The sequence below is a fragment of the Artibeus jamaicensis genome, unplaced genomic scaffold (assembly GCF_021234435.1).
Source record: "Artibeus jamaicensis isolate MK-2021 breed Jamaican fruit bat unplaced genomic scaffold, CSHL_Jam_final contig_793, whole genome shotgun sequence".
NCBI classification, from domain to species: Eukaryota; Metazoa; Chordata; class Mammalia; order Chiroptera; family Phyllostomidae; genus Artibeus; species Artibeus jamaicensis.
In genome coordinates this window covers 5,322,710-5,332,084 of record NW_026521975.1, presented here as the reverse complement: position 1 = coordinate 5,332,084, position 9,375 = coordinate 5,322,710, and the positions used below count along the sequence as shown (strand labels likewise).

The following is a 9,375-nucleotide window of genomic DNA, read 5'->3' as shown; positions in this document are numbered from 1 at the left end:
GACAGTGTGGATGGACCTGCAGACTATCTTGTTAAGTGAAATAAGCCAGTCAGCGAAAGACAAATATGATATGACTTCACTTACAATTGGAATCTAATAAACAAAATAAACTGATGAGAAAAATACAAAGACATGGAAGCAGAGGACAGACTGATTGCTGTAGGAGGGGAAGAGAGGGGAAATGGTGTAAGCAGGAGGGACTAGTCAAAGAACATGTGTGAATGACATGTGGACACAGACAAGAGAGGAGACTGACTGTGGGTTAGAGGGGTGGGCTCAGTGGAGGGGGGCAAAAGGGAAAAAATTGGGGCAACTGTGATAGAATAAACAAAAAAGAAAAAGGATATTACAAAAGTTAAGGAAGTCTGAATGAACTATGAACAATGGCCTTCTGTATATTCAATATCCAGCTTTAAAATGGTTTTTCCTAGCCCTGACTGGTATAGCTCAGTGGATTGAGCACAGCCTGCAAACCAGACAATCGCGGTTCAATTCCCAGTCAGGGCACATGCCTGGGTTGTAGGCAGGTTCCCTGCAGGCCAGTTCCCAGCAGGGGATGCACGAAAGGCAACCATACATTGATGTTTCTCTCCCTCTGTCCTTCCCTTCCCCTCTAAAGATAAATAAATAAAATCTTGAAAAAATAAAATAAAATGGTTTTTCCTAGATTTGAATTTTATTCCTTTTTCACTATATATATCTAAACAATATGAAATATTGTTTTAAAGTTGTATATATATATCACACTACATTTCTTTTACATCATCCTCTTGTCCTTGTTCTATTTCTGGGTTCATTCTTAACTTACTAGTGAATAATATTTCATTACGTAAGTATCCCACAAAGTATTTATTCTTTTTTAAAAATATTTTATTTATTTATTTTTAGAGAGAGGGGAAGGGAAGGAGAAAGAGTGGGAGAGAAAGATCAATGTGTGGTTGCCTCTCATGTGTCCCCTACTGGGGACCTGGCCTGCAACCCAGGCATGTGCCCTGACTGGGAATCGGACCAGCAACCCTTTGCTTCACATGCCCCTGCTCAATCCACTGAGCTACACCAGCCAGGGCACATGAAGTATTTATTCTTATTGATGGATGTTCCCAAATGTTTGCTTCTATCCACAGTGCTGTTATGTGCACCACTGTCTACATATCAGAGTTTCTGTAAGATACTTTGTTCGGAATGCTGGTATTTAGTATTTGGACATTTTCAGTTCCACCAGATTTTTCCAAACTGCTTTCAAAGGCTATAACATGTATGCATTTATCAGCCAGTGCGTAGTAGGTTCTGACGCACTTAGGAGAAAAACTTTTGAGAGACAAAAACATTGAATAACATTGTTGCCTTAACCTTAGTTTTATTTTTGTGTCCATGTAGTCATTCCTATAAACAAATAGCAATTAAGAGCCCTAAAACTTGATGTTCTAAGACCACATGGTGCCCAGAGACACAGACACACCCACTTGCCGCGTTATCTTCTGACGCAAGACCTGTCGTCAGCACGCCCGGGACGTCGGCGTTTTGTTTTACGTCCCCGAAAGCCCTTTCCCGGGCTGTCTGACAAGATCCAAGTATCAAGGTTATTTTGGTCGATTGCTCCTTTTGCATAAGAAAGGACAATATTCTGACAGCCTTTTCTTTGTCTCAGGGGGGGATCCTCTAGTGGTCTCTAAGAGGCTCTCATCCACGAAGAGCCCCTTCCGGCTGGCTTTTCCTTCAGGCAGTGCCACTGGCAGCCCTCGGGCCCTCGTGAGGCGCGAGCCGCAACCCCGCCTCTTTCTTTTCGGCCGGAACCGCCATCTTCCAGGTGGGGTTTGTGCGTTTCTCCCGGCGAGCCGGGTTCTCCAGTATTGAGTTCTAATCCTGAGTCCACCTAAGCTGCCCATTGGGCCCAGGTATATTGTCTGGTCCCTCTGCCTTGCTTGGTGGAGCTGTATTTGTTCAGACTCGAAAGGGGTGCGTCCGCGGTTACGGGCTTGGGTCGGAGGACCGGACTGCGGTCCCGCGGCCAAGCAGAGGCCACGCTCGAGGAAAACGAGGTCCAATCACCCGCGTGAGGCGACTTGAGTCAGAGTCTGGGAAGATACTCGTCTGCGTCCTCACGGCTTCGCTTCGTTAGCCTGGGCGTTCTCAGGTTCGGTGGGGCCGGGCCGCGTGGCGGACTGCCATTCAAACCGCCTTCCGCGTGGCATGTTTGCTCCTAGTTTAAAATCTACACGCGTAATGTTACCGGATTGGGAGTTAGGGGTAGGAGGAACGGTTTCAAAATTAGGAATCGCTTTCATCTGTGGTGAAAGGTTGTGCGTGGAAGCCTCGTGGTCGGAGAATGGAATAGGTTCGCACTGTGCTCCCTTGGATAGAGAACTTCAGACCACTGGTCTGTGGTGCGTGAAATGATTTCGCGTTGTTTTTGGCCCTGGAGCGCATTAACAAAGGGAAAATTCTTTGCAGCGGGTATTGTTTTGTTAGTGCGGGGGCATGTTGTGTTGAATGAAGGCATTCCTGAGTAATTGGTTTAGTCGTTTAGGGGAAAGATTATCGCAGGACCACTTAATCGTAGTGTCTTCCCTTTGTTGGTCTAGCTTGTAGATAGTAGCGACCAGCCACTAGAGTTGAGCAAACTGAAGTCTGCACCCCATAGTGGGTTTTAGTTTGGGGAATAATAGAAACTGTGTTTTGGGTAGTGATGAAAAATGAATTTCTTAGCCCGGGAAGACGGGCCTGAAGCGAGGAGCATGGACTCTGGAGTCAGAAATGACTCCCATTACCGATCTACTTTTGACATAAGTTACTTGGACCTGCAGAGCCTCTTTCCTTGTTTATGAACTTATCACGGGTGTTTATGAACTTAATATCTCGAGGATGAAAACAGGGAAGCTGCCATGTAATAAACGCGTAGTTGCTTCTAAAAGTAAAGGGTGTGAGTGTTGTAACAGTCGTTTGTTTGGCTGTGAGTGGTGTAGGTGAAACATTCTTGTGCCTCTGCCTCACAGGTTAGATGAATTAGGGTACTTTAGCGGAGTCACTTTTCTTTAAGATTGACTGAAGGAGTGTTGATCAGGAGACCAGTTTACATAGAACTTGTCAACAAGAGACTTAGGTATATTTTGCCTTGTGGTAGTAATTGTAAGCAATAGCAGCTCTCTTCTTAGATAACCTGAAACATTTGAAACCTTTCAGGAAACAAAATGAAAGGTTCTGTCCTAAATGCATATAGGTAAATTCTTAGTGAGTTGGAGATTTTTGACAGTTAACATTAGTACAAGAGATAACTGCCAAAAAGAACTAGGTTTGCAGTAAAAGAAGTTTAATTCACCATGTAAAAATGCAATGCTGAGCCCTGGCTGCTGTAGCTTAGTGGATTGAGCTCAGGCCTGCAAACCACACAATTGTGGTTCGATTCCCAGTCAGGGCACATGCCTGGGTTGCAGGCCAGTTCCCAGCAGGGGTCTCATGAGAGACAACCACACGTTGATATTTCTCTCCTTCCCTTCCCCTCTAAAGATAAATAAATAAAGTCTAAATAAATAACACTAAAATGCAATGCTGACTTTTGTTATGCTTTCCAACAATACCTTCTAGTTAGTAATATTTTCTAGTTACAATATTTTCTAGTTAGTAATTCCTGTGTGCTTGGCATTCTAGGCTGGGATCTCCTGTGTGTGTGTTTGTGTGTGTGTTTGTGTTGGGGGGGTCCTGTTGAGTTTATTATATTCTAATAGGTAAAATACTGATTGGACTTCTGAAGTCCAGTTCTGTTACTTAGGAACTTTAATGTTATAGAACTTAGGTTTGGCAAAGATTTTACTTGCTATAATGATGGTTTATAAGAAATACTTGTTTGCTGTTACATTTGATGGTTTTATATTTTCTGGTTCCAGTAATTCGCCAAAATGACTAACACAAAGGGAAAGAGGAGAGGTACCCGTTACATGTTCTCTAGGCCTTTTAGAAAACATGGTAAGTAGATTTACCCGCTTTGGGACCAAGCGTGGCATACATTTCTGCTGTACTGATATATTTGTGTTGAGATTCATATAATGTATTCTTAATAATGGCAGTTAACCAGCACCTACCTTATTTTGTAATAAAAAAAGCATGAATTTTATGTAGTAGTTTTTAAATTGTCAACTTAAACATTTTTAAATACATGTAACTTGCCAAATGTGTGTGGTAAAAAGCTAGTGAAATTATATTAACTTTTTAATCTTGATACTACTTTTAGGAGTTGTTCCTTTGGCTACATACATGCGGATCTACAAGAAAGGTGATATTGTAGATATCAAGGTAAATTATAAAATTGGGGAAGTAACATTAGAATGTAGAACAGTTGGATTTAATCTAACAGGAATTCAACTGTCAGTGTTCATTGTACCTGCTGGCTCCTAAATGGGGGGAAATGGATTGCCCTTGAATAGCTAATTTAATCGTATTTTTAAAGCCAATTTTTAAAGTGCTGTTCTTTAGTTTTAAGAAAGTTCTCATTACTGGTTAACAGCTAGTAGAAAATATAGGAGAAGTAATCATGAGAGTTTGTTGAGGTGACAAGGAATGCCTTAGTGCAAAATTTATTGATGGTGATTAATAAAACCAGTGAAAGTTATGTTCTTTTGTGACCAGTATTTAAGTGTATCCTGGCACTCTAGAGCTTAATGATGATTGTCTTTTTGATTGCTTAAAGCAATGTGAAAAGTGCATTTCACCGGCTCTGAAAGCTCTTGAGTTGCCATTTAAAAGACAGGTCTTTTAGTTACATTAATAGAAGTCAGTGTTTAAAAGGAAGGGGGGATTTGCTGCGATGACATTTATCTTCTTTCTTCACAGGGAATGGGCACTGTTCAAAAAGGAATGCCCCACAAATGTTACCATGGCAAAACTGGAAGAGTGTACAATGTCACCCAGCATGCAGTGGGCATTGTTGTAAACAAACAAGTTAAGTAAGTAATGTCATAGTTCTTGGCTAATTCGGATTTCCTCATACCCCCCTTTTCACTTTGCCAATTGGACTGGTGTCTTTATTGGCCATTCAAGTGGGGCAAAGGAACTATCCTTTTAAAACTCAGGCAAACTGAGTGTTTGTCTTGTATCCTGTCAGAGGAAACAAGTCGAAACAGACAGACTGGAAGTCTTAATGGGATTTGGTATTAAGCAGTTCTAGTTTTCAGAGTATAAAATGTTTGATAATGTAAATTTTACTAGTAATCTGGTTTTGGTTAAATTATTTAGTATTTCAGGGTTTGTTACCCTATGTAGGGGTAAAAGGCTCATGGTTTATTTAATAAATGAAACTGCCAAAAATGGGGTTTTTGAATTTTGGTTTTATATTTTATGAAGCACTTATAAGAGTCTTGTTTCTTCCAGGGGTAAGATTCTTGCCAAAAGAATTAATGTACGAATTGAGCATATTAAGCACTCGAAGAGTCGAGACAGCTTCCTGAAACGTGTGAAAGAAAATGATCAGAAAAAGAAGGAAGCCAAAGAGAAAGGTACCTGGGTTCAGCTGAAGCGTCAGGTGAGTGCTTGACAGAGGGTTTTTTGGTGGATCATGGGAACTGTAAAACTGTTGCTCAGTAGTTTTCTTTTCTATGAAAGTAAAAAAGAATGGAGTATGTGTTTTTTCATTGTTTCTGAGAGCACTTTGAAATTGAGTTATAGCACCTCACCTTTTTTTTAATTTTTTTTTTTTTTATTATAGCCTGCTCCACCCAGAGAAGCACACTTTGTGAGAACTAATGGAAAGGAGCCTGAGCTGCTGGAACCCATTCCCTATGAATTCATGGCATGATGAGTGTGAAAAAAAATAAAAGACTTCTATACTGATAAAAATGTTGAATATATTGGGTGATGTCTTTACTAAAGGAATTTAGTGTTTTTTCTGGCTGAACGATGTGAGGTGTGGCTTATTTGCAACAAAGAATGTACTTGTTGCTTTCTGGATGTTTACTTGGATGTGGCAAAAACATCTGACATTAGAAATGAATTGATGACATCCTATCCTAGCTGCCTTCAGTGTTCCATGATGCCTGTAGCATAACATCAGTTTATTTGAAATGGAAAACTCAACAGTTAGTGCTCTCTTCCCCACTAATGGACAAGAACCTATTCATTTTTGTAGCTTTAGTCAATGCTGCAAATGGGTAAACCCAATGTTAGTGGTGTTTTCTCCAGTGAAATGTGATGGTAATAAGTGCTTTGGAATCTAGGAAACCTGGTTTTGAACCTCATTGTATGTCTAACATAACAAACGATGCATATTAGCTGCCATTAAAGGTTCACATCTGAAAATTGTGTTCAGTCATCCTTAATTGGTCAACAGAATTCACCATCACAGAAAGCAACCAGAAAAAACTTACAAATTGCATCAGTTGGCATTCCTGTTCTAACTTTTTCAATTTTAGTTGATGGCAACACTGTCCAGTCGAAGTCATTTTAAACTTGCACATGTCTCTCACTATGCACATTTTAAAATTCTATTTTTCTGGCCATTATCAAGGCAAAATAAGGTATCAAAGAGTTGGTGCTGACAGTCCCCTTGTTTCTGCCCTCTTCATTGATTATTCCTGGTCTCTTGTGTCTTTGACCCTTTCTCACTTGCTGCTTTCTTGACTTCAGCCTATGGACTTAAAAAAACCAACAATAAAAGGAGCAGATTTTCCTATGCCTTTCTCCGGTAGCTTAATTTCCCAGTCCCACTGCAGATAGGGCTTCTGCCTCCATCACTCCAATGAAGCTACTCGAAGTTTACCAACACCTGCTAATTAAATTTAGAGATTTTTCAATTTGACTAATTAAAATTTTAATTGAAATTCTTGAGCTTTGGGTAATGTATGTGCTGATAAAATTTGCCTTCCTTGAAATGCAGGTTTGTTTAAATACATCACAGATTGTAAATTTGTAAATTCTTTAAAATTCCCATCTCACAGCACTTGTGAATGAAAGAAAAGTATTCTAACTGGAACTTGACATCCTGTTCTAAGAGTCAGGACTGTAAAAGGTTGCATGATTACTTGGACTTTTAATTTTTATCTACCCAGGTGTCTCTTAAGGCCTCTTTTTGTTCAGTTGAACCCAAGGGCACATTCTTTGAAGTCTTGAAAGTTGGGGGGGGGGACTTCATTTTATATCCTATATTCCTACTAGGTTACGATAGTATTTTCTCTTGGATGGGAAAAGTGCTAACATTAAAAGGAAGTGCTAGAAATTAGCAATAAAAATAGCTAAAATAAATAAGGTAGGATTATTTTTTTCAGTACAAGAGATACAAAACAATTTATTTGAAACATAACCTTGGCATTTTTTCATCCCACCTCCACTTGGGGAAAAATTTTGTTCATTCAAAACTCCTTACCCGTTAGAGGAATTGCTTGGTTATGAGTAATAGGCAGCACCTGCAGCTGTTACCTGCTGAGACAGAAAATGTGTGGAGGAATGGATATCCGCTAGCCAAGGTTCTGTATTGTACCTTCAAACAGCAGGAGTGTGGGGCAAGGAGCAAGTGACAGGCCATCCCACAAAGGCAAAAGGCACAGAAATGGCTTTCATACACACTTGTCTGTCTAGCAAGAATAGAAGTTAAGGAAATCATTTGGCTTGGAAAAGAAATGGCAATGGATTACTTTACTGTCTACAAAATGAGATAATGGCTTAGCTGAAGTGAAGATGTGTTGGGATTTTTTAGCTTCTGGGAGAGAAGAAAGACAAGTTTGACCTGCTTTGTTCTGTTTTCATGAGCAGAGTATTCCATCTTTACACAGTGGTGGACTGCACCAAGATTTGAAATCGGGTTGGACCACAGGTGGCAAACAAAAGGCCTGCAGGCCAAATCCAGCCTCCACCTTGTTTTATCCAACCTGGCACCTTGTTTCTACCTGGCAGCAGGGCAAAGCCCCTCGCCCCTAGTTAAGGAATAGTTACATTTATACAGTCCTAAAATGACATTGGGCCCTTTTGAAGGCAACTGTGAGGCTGATGTGGCCACTGGTGAAAATGAGTTTGACACCCTTGGGTTGGACTGTCAGCTACCGAATGGCACTGACTGCATAAATTACTGTGCTTGTCTGAACCTCAATTTAGACAATATTTTACCAATTTCAAGGATTAAGGAAGAATTCAGATTGAGTTTTTTTGTTCAGTAATTTATGAATGATAATCATTTTAACATGGGGATGCCTGTGAAGGCAGGCAAGAGTATCTTATACCTTGTCCTCCCAGTAAAAGTTTCATAATAGAAACTTGGCCGTTCTGTGTATGCTGTACCAGCACTGAGTCATACAGAGTAGATTGTCGATTATTTTGACTGTTGAAATAGGGAGTTGGTAAAAGAAACAATTCCTGTACTGGGGAAATTACCAGAATGCAGCCCCTGGGTCTGAGTGAGTGGCAGTAAGAAGCATTTAGGCTACCCAGGAAAGGCCATTGATGGGGATGGATGGTGGTGGGAGATGACTAGTAGGAAGCAGACAGACCTTTGGTGAAGTTTTGCCCCAGTGCTAGAATATCAAGCTTATTTAGTATTAACTTCCTACGTGTGGTGATGTTTGCATATTCCAAATTCTGTCCTTTACACTCATTCTAAACGCCCACGGATTTGTATATTCATATCTGCCTACTCATTTCTGTTTTTCTAAAATGGCTTAAGTGTGCCTGTTGCAGTAGCTGCACCACAATTTTATGTAACTGGACACAAATCCAAGTGAAGTAGAACACAATAGCAACAATTTATGCAAGGCTATTTGTAATTCCCCAGTTCATTAATAATTGCATTAAAATGTCATGTAATATCTTGCATATTTGTAAATCAAAGAGATTTCTAAGTAGAGCAGAATAACGTTTTGAGCTCACTGAGCAAAGGTGTGATGTAAAATGAATGTAATTATTACCTGGGCAGGGAACAAGAATCCTCCTTATTGGGTGACCTTAAATGATCTTATTCCTGACTGGGAATGTAAGATTGAATGAGGTGAAAAGATAAGCCCAAGATTCAGCCAAGAAAGGGCTTATATGCCCTTGAAAGTTCTGCATTTAGACTAAGAAAGTGAAGTTTGTGGTAGATACCATAGACAGTTCTCTCGCTGTCACTTGATTTCTAAGAGGTAGCAACTGTCTAGCCCCTGAGGAGGAACTGTGATTGTTCAAGTTTGTCGTAGCAATCCCAGTCTCCTCTGCCAGACACTTGGATAAACTTCCCCAGCTTCTCAGTTCTGGCCATTGAAATGTAAGAGAAAGTCTGCTGGGTTCTTCCTGAAAATCATTTCACAGTAAGAAAAGACAGACCCTCCCCTGCTTGAATGAGGACGTGATGTTTGCTGAAGCAGGAGCCACATTGTGTCCCAACAAGGACAGGCCAAGAGAGTCTGAGAGACAACCACCCAGACC

At 40.5% G+C, this 9,375-nt stretch overlaps 1 protein-coding gene and 2 non-coding genes across 3 annotated transcripts; all 3 read left to right on the top strand.

Annotated features, from left to right (window-relative positions):
• The first annotated feature begins 1,807 nt into the window (after positions 1-1,807).
• Positions 1,808-5,833, top strand: RPL21 (ribosomal protein L21). The gene is made up of 6 exons (XM_037166873.2): positions 1,808-1,895; positions 3,882-3,960; positions 4,226-4,287; positions 4,825-4,937; positions 5,362-5,512; positions 5,696-5,833. The coding sequence occupies exons 2-6, from the start codon at positions 3,894-3,896 to the stop codon at positions 5,783-5,785; spliced, it is 483 nt and encodes a 160-aa protein (XP_037022768.1). The 5' UTR covers positions 1,808-1,895; positions 3,882-3,893; the 3' UTR covers positions 5,786-5,833.
• On the top strand, positions 4,647-4,717 carry LOC119064972 (small nucleolar RNA SNORD102). The gene has a single exon (XR_005085522.1). It is a non-coding gene; the product is annotated as a small nucleolar RNA SNORD102 (small nucleolar RNA).
• LOC119064974 (small nucleolar RNA SNORA27) lies at positions 4,980-5,106 on the top strand. The gene has a single exon (XR_005085524.2). It is a non-coding gene; the product is annotated as a small nucleolar RNA SNORA27 (small nucleolar RNA).
• Positions 5,834-9,375: the final 3,542 nt, after the last annotated feature.

Bases quoted from the DNA above. Each gene is read 5' to 3' on its own strand.
- RPL21 (XM_037166873.2), top strand. From the start codon at position 3,894: ATGACTAACACAAAGGGAAAGAGGAGAGGTACCCGTTACATGTTCTCT. The intron at 3,961-4,225 runs GTAAGTAGATTT...TACTACTTTTAG, and splicing joins TAGGCCTTTTAGAAAACATG to GAGTTGTTCCTTTGGCTACA. The intron at 4,288-4,824 runs GTAAATTATAAA...CTTTCTTCACAG, and splicing joins GTGATATTGTAGATATCAAG to GGAATGGGCACTGTTCAAAA.